The 15584-nt window shown below is 42.6% G+C and overlaps 1 protein-coding gene across 1 annotated transcript in view; it reads right to left on the bottom strand.

Moving 5' to 3' along the window:
- synj1 (synaptojanin 1) overlaps positions 1-15584 on the bottom strand; it is a 120216-nt gene that overhangs the window by 50227 nt on the left and 54405 nt on the right. The window contains exons 10-13 of the mRNA XM_038965429.1: positions 13406-13487; positions 12297-12449; positions 3645-3810; positions 1388-1579 (exon numbers count right to left, since the gene is read on the bottom strand). Of these exons, the coding sequence (XP_038821357.1) occupies positions 1388-1579; positions 3645-3810; positions 12297-12449; positions 13406-13487 (593 nt within the window). The remainder of the gene's footprint in view (positions 1-1387; positions 1580-3644; positions 3811-12296; positions 12450-13405; positions 13488-15584) is intronic.

The following is a 15584-nucleotide window of genomic DNA, read 5'->3' as shown; positions in this document are numbered from 1 at the left end:
ACAGACTCTACCTAATATTCAGTTCTATACTAATGAACAGACTCTACCTAATATTCAGTTCTATACTAATATTCAGTTCTATACTAATATTCAGTTCTATATTAATATTCAGTTCTATACTAATATTCAGTTCTATACTAATGAACAGACTACCTAATATTCAGTTCTATACTAATATTCAGTTCTATACTAATATTCAGTTCTATATTAATATTCAGTTCTATACTAATATTCAGTTCTATACTAATGAACAGACTACCTAATAGTCAGTTCTATACTAATGAACAGACTACCTAATATTCAGTTCTATACTAATGAACAGACTCTACCTAATATTCAGTTCTATACTAATGAACAGACTCTACCTAATATTCAGTTCTATACTAATATTCAGTTCTATACTAATATTCAGTTCTATATTAATATTCAGTTCTATACTAATATTCAGTTCTATACTAATGAACAGACTACCTAATATTCAGTTCTATACTAATATTCAGTTCTATACTAATATTCAGTTCTATATTAATATTCAGTTCTATACTAATATTCAGTTCTATACTAATGAACAGACTACCTAATAGTCAGTTCTATACTAATGAACAGACTACCTAATATTCAGTTCTATACTAATGAACAGACTACCGGTACCTAATATTCAGTTCTATACTAATGAACAGGCTCTATCTAATATTCACAGTTCTATACTAATATTCAGTTCTATACTAATATTCAGTTCTATACTAATGAACAGACTCTACCTAATATTCAGTTCTATACTAATGAACAGGATCTAATAGGATAGACTGATGTATATGTACTGATGAATTTAATTGAATTGTATACATCATGTGTTGTATAAATGTCAAACAATAGATACACACTAGTACTGGCCCCTAATCCAGGAATAACCAAAGACACAGCCTAAACCTGAGGTTTTTAACCTCTCACCAGGGACCCCCAGCCGTTCCATCTATTTGACCTATTCCAGAACAGGCACCCCTGATTTTAACTTGTCAACTACTCATCCTCAACTCCATGACTAGATGAATCAAGGTGAATTAGTTCACAGGGCCACAGTACCATGACTAGATGAATCAAGGTGAACTAGTTCACAGGGCCACAGTACCATGACTAGATGAATCAAGGTGAACTAGTTCACAGGGCTACAGTACCATGACTAGATGAATCAAGGTGAATTAGTTCACAGGGCTACAGTACCATGACTAGGTGAATCAAGGTGAACTAGTTCACAGGGCTACAGTACCATGACTAGATGAATCAAGGTGAACTAGTCCAGGGATACATCACAACTGAGAAAACGCTGTCCTAATCAACCACTTTAGGGGGACAAACCCATCTTCTCCTTCAACTGAAAGTTCCTCACCCTGGAACTCTGGGAGTCCGGCCTTCATCGGAGCGTCCAGCAGCCAATCGTTGAGGGTCTGGTTGCGGAAGGCGATGCTGCGGAACTGTTTGCCCCCGTTGACGTTCCACGTACCCACTGACACCCTGATCTGTTTGGGACGCGTGTATTTCTGGTGGTTCTGACACATTCCCAGTAGAACTCTGGGAGAGGCTGGGGGAGAGGAGACCGTGTTAGAGAGGAAGAGGAAGGTGATGGAGGGAGAGAGAGGGAGGGATGAGAGGAAAGGGAGGAAGGGATGAGAAGGGAGAGAGAGATGAGAGGAAAGGGAGAGATGGAGGGAGGGAGGGATGGAGGGAGAGAGAGAGGGTGGGATGAGAGGAAAGGGAGGGAGGGATGAGAGGAAATGGAGGGAGAGAGAGAGGGATGAGAGAGAGATGAGAGGAACGGGAGAGAGAGAGATGAGAGGAAAGGGAGAGAGAGAGAGAGAGAGAGAGAGAGAGAGGGAGGGATGAGAGGAAATGGAGGGAGGGATGAGAGGAAAGGGAGGGAGGGATGAGAGGAAAGGGAGGGAGAGAGAGAAGAGAGAAGAGAGAGAGAGAGAGAGAGAGAGAGAGAGAGAGAGAGAGAGAGAGAGAGAGAGAGAGAGAGAGAGAGAGAGAGACCATTGGAAGAGTTCAGAAGATTGAAAAAAAAGTACACAAGGTCTATAAATAAAAAGAATGTCAGGAACTGGGACAGGTAAATACATATGAAAAAGAATGTCAGGAACTGGGAAAGGTAAATACATATGAAAAAGAATGTCAGGAACTGGGACATGTGAATAAATAAGTCTTGGTTACACTTTATTTCACAGTCCATTATATCCCAGGCTTTTACGGAGAAATTAAATGTCAAAATCCTGGTAGCAACATTATTTGAAGTTCGTACCAGGCAGACAGAACGACTACCCAGGGCGAGTAACAAATGGGACTGTAAAATAAAAAATGACCAAGGCTTTTGCCACAAATACATTCATGGCTTGGTGAACAGGGTTGGGGGCAATTCCATTTCAATTCAGAAAGTAAACCAAATTCCAATTTTTCCCCTCATCGAAAGGCTATGAAGTCAATTTGAATGAGAATGTCAGTGTACTTCCTGAAATTGAGTCCATAAATAATGAAGTGAAGTAATCTGGGGGAATCAACACAAGCACAGGGGATCACTAGGAACACAAAACTACTGAAACGATGCACCATGATTAAACATGAATAAATACACGGAGGAAGCTACAAAGGAGGAATTACAACTATAAACACAGGATGCACATCAGACCAGACATCCAATTATGTATAGTTTGCTCACACACACACACACACACACACACACACACACACACACACACACACACACACACACACACACACACACACACACACACACACGTCTGACCCGTTCTACTGTACCTGATTGTAAGATAGGCTCAGTGACTAGCGTGAGCGTAGGCAAGAGAGAGAGAGAGAAGGATGTAGAGGGGTTAAGTAACGGTTAAACAGATAACAGCATTAGAGTCACTGTGTGTGTTATCAGACCAGGCGACCAGTCTTCGCAGTAGCAGCAGCAGTGTGACACAGGTTTAATCTGTCCCTCGACAGAGAGGGCCGTCTCAGGAAGATTACACCGCTAGCTAGGGCTACTTCCCAAATGGCACCCTATTCCCTACATAGTGCACTACCAATCTATAGGCTCTGGTTGAAAGTAGTGCACTATGTAGGGAATTAGGGTGCCATTTTGGATGTACACTAGGAGTTAAACAAGCTAGATAGAGGAAACCCCTTTCATCCCCATTATGTGGGTCTCATTAGGATATTCCTGTATTACCGTAAAGACTGGAGGTGGTGAGCAGTGCGTGGTATTACCGTAAAGACTGGAGGTGGTGAGCAGTATGTGCTATTACCGTAAAGACTGGAGGTGGAGAGCAGTGTGTGGTATTACCGTAAAGACTGGAGGTGGTGAGCAGTATGTGCTATTACCGTAAAGACTGGAGGTGGTGAGCAGTGTGTGGTATTACCATAAAGACTGGAGGTGGTGAGCAGTGTGTGGTATTACCGTAAAGACTGGAGGTGGTGAGCAGTGTGTGGTATTACCATAAAGACTGGAGGTGGTGAGCAGTGTGTGGTATTACCATAAAGACTGGAGGTGGTGAGCAGTGTGTGGTATTACCGTAAAGACTGGAGGTGGTGAGCAGTGTGTGGTATTACCATAAAGACTGGAGGTGGTGAGCAGTGTGTGGTATTACCGTAAAGACTGGACGTGGTGAGCAGGGCCCGGGCCTTGTCTGCCAGGTCACTGTTCAGTGTTGAGCCCAGTCGGAGGATGTCGATGGCCTCCTGCTTTGAACTGTCAAAGAAGTTATTCTGGATGGTTCTGGTCACAGAGCGAGCACCGTCCTTCAACTTACCCCCCTGGACAGACAGAGAGAGAGAGAGAGAGACATAGAGAGAGAGAGAGACAGAGTAACAGCGAGAGAGAGAGGAGAGAGTGCGAGAGAGAGAGAGACAGAGAGAGAGAGACAGAGTAACAGCGAGAGAGAGACAGAGACAGAGAGAGACGAGAGGGCGAGAGAGAGTGAGAGGGACAGAGAGACAGCGAGAGAGAGAGAGAGACAGAGGGCGAGAAAGAGACAGAGGGCGAGAAAGAGACAGCGAGAGAGAGACAGAGGGCGAGAGAGAGAGAAGGAGAGAGGGCGAGACAGAGAGAGACAGACAGAGGGCGAGAGAGAGAGAAGGAGAGAGAGAGAGAGAGAGAACAGAGAGAGAGAGAGAGACAGAGACAGAGGGCGAGAGAGACAGCGAGAGAGAGACAGAGGGCGAGAGAGAGAGAAGGAGAGAGAGAGGAGAAGAGAGATGAGTACTTCACTGTATACTGACACACATACTACACAACTACACCCACCATCTTGGAACATCACCAGGAAAAAGGAGAATACTATTTTCCCATCATCAGCACAACACAGAACACGTAGAATTAAGGACGAAGAAAATATCCCAGATTGGTTTATGTCGGTAAATCAGGAATACTTGATAAATCAAGAGTGATCACAAGTCAGAATGACAGGACCTTAACGCCACAAATACACACATTGATTCATACATTCATTTTTTTTTTTTTTATCCAACAGACTTCTCCCAGTAATCATGATCGCCTGGTCCTTTACGTGGTGATGACTGAGCGGTCATTTACCACCATATAATAATGTGACAACCGCTGGTCATTCCCTTAAAGCAGGACAGCCCAATCCTCTTCCTGGAGATCTACTGTCCTGTAGGTTATCAGTCCAACCCTCTTCCTGGAGATCTACTGTCCTGTAGGTTATCAGCCCAACCCTCTTCCTGGAGATCTACTGTCCTGTAGGTTTACAGTCCAACCCTCTTCCTGGAGATCTACTGTCCTGTAGGTTTACAGCCCAACCCTCTTCCTGGAGATCTACTGTCCTGTAGGTTATCAGTCCAACCCTCTTCCTGGAGATCTACTGTCCTGTAGGTTTACAGTCCAACCATCTTCCTGGAGATCTACTGTCCTGTAGGTTTACAGTCCAACCCTCTTCCTGGAGATCTACTGTCCTGTAGGTTTACAGTCCAACCCTCTTCCTGGAGATCTACTGTCCTGTAGGTTTACAGCCCAATCCTCTTCCTGGAGATCTACTGTCCTGTAGGTTTATAGTCCAACCCTCTTCCTGGAGATCTACTGTCCTGTAGGTTTACAGCCCAATCCTCTTCCTGGAGATCTACTGTCCTGTAGGTTTATAGTCCAACCCTCTTCCTGGAGATCTACTGTCCTGTAGGTTTACAGCCCAATCCTCTTCCTGGAGATCTACTGTCCTGTAGGTTTTCAGTCCCAACCCTCTTCCTGGAGATCTACTGTCCTGTAGGTTTACAGTCCAACCCTCTTCCTGGAGATCTACTGTCCTGTAGGTTTACAGCCTAATCCTCTTCCTGGAGATCTACTGTCCTGTAGGTTTACAGTCCAACCCTCTTCCTGGAGATCTACTGTCCTGTAGGTTTACAGTCCAACCCTCTTCCTGGAGATCTACTGTCCTGTAGGTTTACAGTCCAACCCTCTTCCTGGAGATCTACTGTCCTGTAGGTTTACAGTCCAACCCTCTTCCTGGAGATCTACTGTCCTGTAGGTTTACAGCCCAACCCTCTTCCTGGAGATCTACTGTCCTGTAGGTTTACAGTCCAATCCTCTTCCTGGAGATCTACTGTCCTGTAGGTTTACAGCCCAACCCTCTTCCTGGAGATCTACTGTCCTGTAGGTTTACAGCCCAACCCTCTTCCTGGAGATCTACTGTCCTGTAGGTTTTCAGTTTAACACACCTGATTCTACTAATTAGCTGCTCAACAAAACCTTAACTACATTATACATTATATGTTGTTATATTACATTATATTACATGGTGTTATATTACGTTATATTACGTTACATTACATGGTGTTATATTATATTATATTACATGGTGTTATATTATATTATATGTTGTTATATTACATTATATTACATGGTGTTATATTACATTATATTACATGTTGTTATATTACATTACATTACATGGTGTTATATTACATTATATTACATGTTGTTATATTACATGGTGTTATATTACATTATATTACATGTTGTTATATTACATTATATTACATGTTGTTATATTACATGGTGTTATATTACATTATATTACATGTTGTTATATTACATTATATTACATGTTGTTATATTACATTATATTACATGTTGTTATATTACATTATATTACATGTTGTTATATTACACTATATTACATGGTGTTATATTACATTATATTACATGGTGTTATATTACATTATATTACATGTTGTTATATTACATTATATTACATGTTGTTATATTACATTATATTACATGTTGTTATATTTCATTATATTACATAATATTACATGTTGTTATATTATATTATATGTTGTTATATTACATTATATTACATGTTGTTATATTACATTATATTACATGTTGTTATATTACATTATATTACATTATATTACATGTTGTTATATTACATTATATTACATGTTGTTATATTACATTATATTACATGTTGTTATATTACACTATATTACATGGTGTTATATTACATTATATTACATGGTGTTATATTACATTATATTACATGTTGTTATATTACATTATATTACATGTTGTTATATTACATTATATTACATGTTGTTATATTACATTATATTACATGTTGTTATATTACATGGTGTTATATTACATTATATTACATGTTATATTACATTATATTACATGTTGTTATATTACATGGTGTTATATTACATTATATTACATGTTGTTATATTACATTATATTACATGTTGTTATATTACATTATATTACATGTTGTTATATTACATTATATTACATGTTGTTATATTACATTATATTACATGTTGTTATATTACACTATATTACATGGTGTTATATTACATTATATTACATGGTGTTATATTACATTATATTACATGTTGTTATATTACATTATATTACATGTTGTTATATTACATTATATTACATGTTGTTATATTACATTATATTACATAATATTACATGTTGTTATATTATATTATATTATATGTTGTTATATTACATTATATTACATGTTGTTATATTACATTATATTACATGTTGTTATATTACATAATATTACATGTTGTTATATTACATTATATTACATGTTGTTATATTACATTATATTACATGTTGTTATATTACATTATATTACATGTTGTTATATTACATTATATTACATAATATTACATGTTGTTATATTACATTATATTACATGGTGTTATATTACATTACACAGCTGTAATCGCTGCCAAAGGTGATTCTAACATGTATTGACTCAGTGGGTTGAAAATGTATCTAATCAAGATATATTAAGGTTTTATTTTATTATTTTTTAAATAATTTTTTACAAATGGTAAAAAAAAAAAATAGATATATACTTTCACATTTTGTGTAGATCGTTGACAAAAAAATGTTTTTTTTTTTTTTTTCTTCATCGCTCTTGGTAACAACAAAATATGGCAAAAGTCAAGGGGTGTGAATACTTTCTGAAGGCTCTGTGTTTCCAGGCCATCAGACTGTTAAACAGTCACCACTAGCCAGCCTCCACCCAGTACCCTGCCCTGAACCGTAGTCACTGTTACTAGCCGGCCTCCACCCAGTACCCTGCCCTGAACCGTAGTCACTGTTACTAGCCAGCCTCCACCCAGTACCCTGCCCTGAACCGTAGTCACTGTTACTAGCCGGCCTCCACCCAGTACCCTGCCCTGAACCGTAGTCACTGTTACTAGCCAGCCTCCACCCAGTACCCTGCCCTGAACCGTAGTCACTGTTACTAGCCGGCCTCCACCCAGTACCCTGCCCTGAACCGTAGTCACTGTTACTAGCCGGCCTCCACCCAGTACCCTGCCCTGAACCGTAGTCACTGTTACTAGCCGGCCTCCACCCAGTACCCTGCCCTGAACCGTAGTAACTGTTACTAGCCAGCCTCCACCCAGTACCCTGCCCTGAACCGTAGTCACTGTTACTAGCCAGCCTCCACCCAGTACCCTGCCCTGAACCGTAGTCACTGTTACTAGCCGGCCTCCACCCAGTACCCTGCCCTGAACCGTAGTCACTGTTACTAGCCGGCCTCCACCCAGTACCCTGCCCTGAACCGTAGTCACTGTTACTAGCCAGCCTCCACCCAGTACCCTGCCCTGAACCGTAGTCACTGTTACTAGCCAGCCTCCACCCAGTACCCTGAACTTAGTCACTGTTACTAGCCTTCCTCCACCCAGTACCCTGTCCTGAACTTAGTTACTGTTACTAGCTGGGCTCCACCCAGTACCCTGCCCTGAACATAGTCACTGTTACTAGCCTGCTTCCACCCAGTACCCTGCCCTGAACTTAGTCACTGTTACTAGCCTTCCTCCACCCAGTACCCTGAACTTAGTCACTGTTACTAGCCTTCCTCCACCCAGTACCCTGCCCTGAACCGTAGTCACTGTTACTAGCCAGCCTCCACCCAGTACCCTGTCCTGAACTTAGTCACTGTTACTAGCCGGCCTCCACCCAGTACCCTGCCCTGAACTTAGTCACTGTTACTAGCCGGGCTCCACCCAGTACCCTGAACTTAGTAGCTGTTACTAGCCAGCCTCCACCCAGTACCCTGCCCTGAACCTTAGTCACTGTTACTAGCCGGGCTCCACCTAGTACTTTACCCTCCAACCTTAGAGACTGTTGCCCTATATACATAGTCATGGAATCACTGGTCTCTTTAATAATGTTTACATACTGTTTTACCAACTTCATATGTATATACTGTATTCTAGTCATGGTTCATCCTATATAACTACTGCTGTCCACTTCATATGTATATACTGTATTCTAGTCATGGTTCATCCTATATACCTACTGCTGTACAGACCTTTTCTATTCATATACTGTCAATACACATATTTATATTCCGAACTCTGACATTGCTTATTCTAATATTTCTATATTTCTTCATATTTTTTTTTATTTGTTTAATTTATTTGTGTGTATTGTTTTATATCGTTAGGTACTACTGCACTGTTGGAGCTAGAAACACAAGCATTTATCTAGATATTACTGCACTGTTGGAGCTAGAAACACAAGCATTTATCTAGATATTACTGCACTGTTGGAGCTAGAAACACAAGCATTTATCTAGATATTACTGCACTGTTGGAGCTAGAAACACAAGCATGTATCTAGATATTACTGCACTGTTGGAGCTAGAAACACAAGCATTTATCTAGATATTACTGTACTGTTGGAGCTAGAAACACAAGCATTTATCTAGATATTACTGTACTGTTGGAGCTAGAAACACAAGCATTTATCTAGATATTACTGCACTGTTGGAGCTAGAAACACAAGCATTTATCTAGATATTACTGCACTGTTGGAGCTAGAAACACAAGCATTTATCTAGATATTACTGCACTGTTGGAGCTAGAAACACAAGCATTTATCTAGATATTAATGCACTGTTGGAGCTAGAAACACAAGCATGTATCTAGATATTACTGCACTGTTGGAGCTAGAAACACAAGCATTTATCTAGATATTACTGTACTGTTGGAGCTAGAAACACAAGCATTTATCTAGATATTACTGTACTGTTGGAGCTAGAAACACAAGCATTTATCTAGATATTACTGCACTGTTGGAGCTAGAAACACAAGCATTTATCTAGATATTACTGCACTGTTGGAGCTAGAAACACAAGCATTTATCTAGATATTACTGCACTGTTGGAGCTAGAAACACAAGCATTTATCTAGATATTACTGTACTGTTGGAGCTAGAAACACAAGCATTTATCTAGATATTACTGCACTGTTGGAGCTAGAAACACAAGCATTTATCTAGATATTACTGCACTGTTGGAGCTAGAAACACAAGCATTTATCTAGATATTACTGTACTGTTGGAGCTAGAAACACAAGCATTTATCTAGATATTACTGCACTGTTCGAGCTAGAAACACAAGCATTTATCTAGATATTACTGTACTGTTGTAGCTAGAAACACAAGCATTTATCTAGATATTACTGCACTGTTGGAGCTAGAAACACAAGCATTTATCTAGATATTACTGCACTGTTGGAGCTAGAAACACAAGCATTTAGTTAGATACTACTGTACTGTTGGAGCTAGAAACACAAGCATTTATCTAGATATTACTGTACTGTTGGAGCTAGAAACACAAGCATTTATCTAGATATTACTGTACTGTTGGAGCTAGAAACACAAGCATGTATCTAGATATTACTGCACTGTTGGAACTAGAAACACAAGCATTAGATATTACTGTACTGTTGGAGCTAGAAACACAAGCATGTATCTAGATATTACTGCACTGTTGGAGCTAGAAACACAAGCATTTATCTAGATATTACTGTACTGTTGGAGCTAGAAACACAAGCATTTATCTAGATATTACTGCACTGTTGGAGCTAGAAACACAAGCATTTATCTAGATATTACTGTACTGTTGGAGCTAGAAACACAAGCATTTATCTAGATATTACTGCACTGTTGGAGCTAGAAACACAAGCATTTATCTAGATATTACTGCACTGTTGGAGCTAGAAACACAAGCATTTAGTTAGATACTACTGTACTGTTGGAGCTAGAAACACAAGCATTTATCTAGATATTACTGTACTGTTGGAGCTAGAAACACAAGCATTTATCTAGATATTACTGTACTGTTGGAGCTAGAAACACAAGCATGTATCTAGATATTACTGCACTGTTGGAACTAGAAACACAAGCATTTAGTTAGATACTACTGTACTGTTGGAGCTAGAAACACAAGCATTTATCTAGATATTACTGTACTGTTGGAGCTAGAAACACAAGCATTTATCTAGATATTACTGCACTGTTGGAGCTAGAAACACAAGCATTAGATATTACTGTACTGTTGGAGCTAGAAACACAAGCATTTATCTAGATATTACTGCACTGTTGGAGCTAGAAACACAAGCATTAGATATTACTGTACTGTTGGAGCTAGAAACACAAGCATGTATCTAGATATTACTGCACTGTTGGAGCTAGAAACACAAGCATTTATCTAGATATTACTGCACTGTTGGAGCTAGAAACACAAGCATTTATCTAGATATTACTGTACTGTTGGAGCTAGAAACACAAGCATTTATCTAGATATTACTGCACTGTTGGAGCTAGAAACACAAGCATTTAGTTAGATACTACTGTACTGTTGGAGCTAGAAACACAAGCATTTATCTAGATATTACTGTACTGTTGGAGCTAGAAACACAAGCATTTATCTAGATATTACTGCACTGTTGGAGCTAGAAACACAAGCATTTATCTAGATATTACTGTACTGTTGGAGCTAGAAACACAAGCATTTATCTAGATATTACTGCATTGTTGGAACTAGAAACACAAGCATTAGATATTACTGTACTGTTGAAGCTAGAAACACAAGCATTTATCTAGATATTACTGCACTGTTGGAGCTAGAAACACAAGCATTAGATATTACTGTACTGTTGGAGCTAGAAACACAAGCATGTATCTAGATATTACTGCACTGTTGGAGCTAGAAACAGAAGCATTTATCTAGATATTACTGCACTGTTGGAGCTAGAAACACAAGCATGTATCTAGATATTACTGCACTGTTGGAGCTAGAAACACAAGCATGTATCTAGATATTACTGCACTGTTGGAGCTAGAAACACAAGCATGTATCTAGATATTACTGCACTGTTGGAGCTAGAAACACAAGCATGTATCTAGATATTACTGCACTGTTGGAGCTAGAAACACAAGCATGTATCTAGATATTACTGCACTGTTGCAGCTAGTAAGACAAGCATTTCGCGGCACCTGCGATAACATCTGCAAAATATATGTACTCGAACCAATAACATTTGATTTGACAGAAGACACACAGACAACCCCCCCCCCCCCCCCCCACGAGGACACCATCACCACTAGACGCTCAACACAGATCCAGATAGGAACAGATCCAGGATACAGGTAAAAGGTAGGACAGTGACTGGATCGTCAACTTACCCAACAGGTAGAGAGGTCCAGAGGACAGCAAAAAGGGGAAGATAGCACACACACATACAGGAGTTAAGAGACAGAGGCACACACATCTAGTCTACATGGTGTTAGTATGTATTCTACCTTGGCCTTTCCGTCCAGGGCTCTAGACCCAGAGTAGATATTGGTGTGTGTGTATTCTTCTACCTTAGCCTTTCCGTCCAGGGCCCCGGTCCCAGAGTAGATATTGGTGGGTGTGTGTGGTGTGTGGTGTGTGTGTGTGTGTGTGTGTGTATTCTTCTACCTTAGCCTTTCCGTCCAGGGCTCCGGTCCCAGCGTAGATCTTGCTGACCGAGTCTCCGTTAACCGTCCACATGGACCTGAACACTTCCTGAAACCTGGCTACCAGCTGGGGCTTCTCTGTCAGACCCATGTCCTCTAACTGTTTAGGTAACATCTAGGGGAGGAGAGAGGGAGAGGGAGGAGGAGAGGGAGGAGGAGGAGAGGAAGGGAGGAGGAGAGAGGGAGGAGGAGGAGAGAGGGAGGAGATGGAGAGGGAGGAGATGGAGGAGAGGAATGAGGAGGAGAGGAAGGGAGGAGGAGGAGAGAGGGAGGAGATGGAGAGGGAGGAGAGGAATGAGGAGGAGAGGAAGGGAGGAGGAGGAGAGAGGGAGGGAGGAGAGAGAGAGGGAGGAGGAGGAGAGGGAGGAGGAGAGAGAGAGGGAGGAGGAGGAGGAGAGAGGGAGGGAGGGAGGGGAGGGAGGAGATGGAGAGGGAGGAGAGGAATGAGGAGGAGAGGAAGGGAGGAGGAGGAGAGAGGGAGGGAGGAGAGAGAGAGGGAGGAGGAGGAGAGGGAGGAGGAGAGAGAGAGGGAGGAGGAGGAGGAGAGAGGGAGGGAGGGGAGGGAGGAGGAGGAGAGAGAGCGAGGGAGGGAGGAGAGGGAGGAGGAGAGAGAGAGGAGAGCGAGAGGGAGGAGGAGGAGGAGAGGAGAGAGGGAGGAGGAGGAGAGGAATGGAGGAGGAGAGAGGGAGGAGGAGGAGAGGAAGGGAGGAGGAGAGGAGGGAGGGAGGAGAGGGAGAGAGATGAGATGAGAGAGGGAGGAGAGGGAGAGGGAGGAGGAGGAGAGGAGAGAGGGAGGAGAGCGAGAGGAAGGAGGAGAAAGGTCGATTAGGGGGAAGAGAAGACGTTGAGAGGGAGGAGGAGGAGAGAAGCGGTAGAGGAGAGAGACACGGAGACAGGGCGGAGACAAGAAGTAGATAGGAGGGATGGATGGAGGGTAGAGAGTCAGGGTAGGAGACTCCTCGAATATGATTCATGCTTTGCCAGCTACACATTCATGTCACAGAGGAACTTCTTAAAATAGAGATCCATTAACTTAAAGTCCCTGTGTGAGACTGAATGTGTGTGTCTCACCTCCAAAGCGAAGTAGGCCTGGACACTGTTGGTTCTGTCTAGACAGTCTAGACAGTTGGTCCTGAGGGTACCACTCTGAGACCTGGGAGAGGAGGAGGAGGAGGAGAAGAGAGTTGAGGATTTATTAGGATCCCCATTAGCTGCTGCCAAGGCAACTCTTCCCCATTAGCTGCTGCCAAGGCAACTCTTCCCCATTAGCTGCTGCCAAGGCAACTCTTCCCCATTAGCTGCTGCCAAGGCAACTCTTCCCCATTAGCTGCTGCCACGGCAACTCTTCCCCATTAGCTGCTGCCAAGGCAACTCTTCCCCATTAGCTGCTGCCAAGGCAACTCTTCCCCATTAGCTGCTGCCACGGCAACTCTTCCCCATTAGCTGCTGCCAAGGCAACTCTTCCCCATTAGCTGCTGCCAAGGCAACTCTTCCCCATTAGCTGCTGCCAAGGCAACTCTTCCCCATTAGCTGCTGCCAAGGCAACTCTTCCCCATTAGCTGCTGCCAAGGCAACTCTTCCCCATTAGCTGCTGCCAAGGCAACTCTTCCCCATTAGCTGCTGCCAAGGCAACTCTTCCCCATTAGCTGCTGCCAAGGCAACTCTTCCCCATTAGCTGCTGCCAAGGCAACTCTTCCCCATTAGCTGCTGCCAAGGCAACTCTTCCCCATTAGCTGCTGCCAAGGCAACTCTTCCCCATTAGCTGCTGTCAAGGCAACTCTTCCCCATTAGCTGCTGTCAAGGCAACTCTTCCCCATTAGCTGCTGCCAAGGCAACTCTTCCCCATTAGCTGCTGCCAAGGCAACTCTTCCCCATTAGCTGCTGCCAAGGCAACTCTTCTTCAGGTCCAAACAGTGTTTAAACAAAAAAACAACAGCCTACATCATCAATAACCCATAACATTATACAAGACATTACTACAATATCAAATCCACAATACCACAGAATTACAATATGTGTGTGTGTGTGTGTGTGTGTGTGTGTGTGTGTGTGTGTGTGTGTGTGTGTGTGTGTGTGTGTGTGTGTGTGTGTGTGTGTGTGTGTGTGTGTTAGAATGTGTGTGGCTCTTCACAGTCCGTGTTGTGTAATACATATCTTTTTTAAACCTGCTCGCTTTAGTGACTTGATGTGGATGTCTGTTCTGGACATGGAGACTGTGAAGGGACCTCTGCTGACATGTCTTGTGGGGTATCTATGGGTGTCTGATCTGGACATGGAGACTGTGAAGGGACCTCTGCTGACATGTCTTGTGGGGTATCTATGGGTGTCTGATCTGGACATGGAGACTGTGAAGGGACCTCTGCTGACATGTCTTGTGGGGTATCTATGGGTGTCTGATCTGGACATGGAGACTGTGAAGGGACCTCTGCTGACATGTCTTGTGGGGTATCTATGGGTGTCTGTTCTGGACATGGAGACTGTGAAGGGACCTTTGCAGACATGTCTTGTGGGGTATCTATGGATGTCTGTTCTGGACATGGAGACTGTGAAGGGACCTCTGCTGACATGTCTTGTGGGGTATCTATGGGTGTCTGTTCTGGACATGGAGACTGTGAAGGGACCTCTGCTGACATGTCTTGTGGGGTATCTATGGGTGTCTGATCTGGACATGGAGACTGTGAAGGGACCTCTGCTGACATGTCTTGTGGGGTATCTATGGATGTCTGTTCTGGACATGGAGACTGTGAAGGGACCTCTGCTGACATGTCTTGTGGGGTATCTATGGATGTCTGTTCTGGACATGGAGACTGTGAAGGGACCTCTGCTGACATGTCTTGTGGGGTATCTATGGGTGTCTGTTCTGGACATGGAGACTGTGAAGGGACCTCTGCTGACATGTCTTGTGGGGTATCTATGGATGTCTGTTCTGGACATGGAGACTGTGAAGGGACCTCTGCTGACATGTCTTGTGGGGTATCTATGGGTGTCTGTTCTGGACATGGAGACTGTGAAGGGACCTCTGCTGACATGTCTTGTGGGGTATCTATGGGTGTCTGATCTGGACATGGAGACTGTGAAGGGACCTCTGCTGACATGTCTTGTGGGGTATCTATGGGTGTCTGATCTGGACATGGAGACTGTGAAGGGACCTCTGCTGACATGTCTTGTGGGGTATCTATGGGTGTCTGTTCTGGACATGGAGACTGTGAAGGGACCTCTGCTGACATGTCTTGTGGGGTATCTATGGGTG

This window comes from Salvelinus namaycush, chromosome 26 (genome assembly GCF_016432855.1).
Source record: "Salvelinus namaycush isolate Seneca chromosome 26, SaNama_1.0, whole genome shotgun sequence".
Classification (NCBI taxonomy): domain Eukaryota; kingdom Metazoa; phylum Chordata; class Actinopteri; order Salmoniformes; family Salmonidae; genus Salvelinus; species Salvelinus namaycush.
The sequence above is the reverse complement of the archived record's forward strand: the minus strand, read 5'-3'. Positions and strand labels throughout refer to the sequence as shown.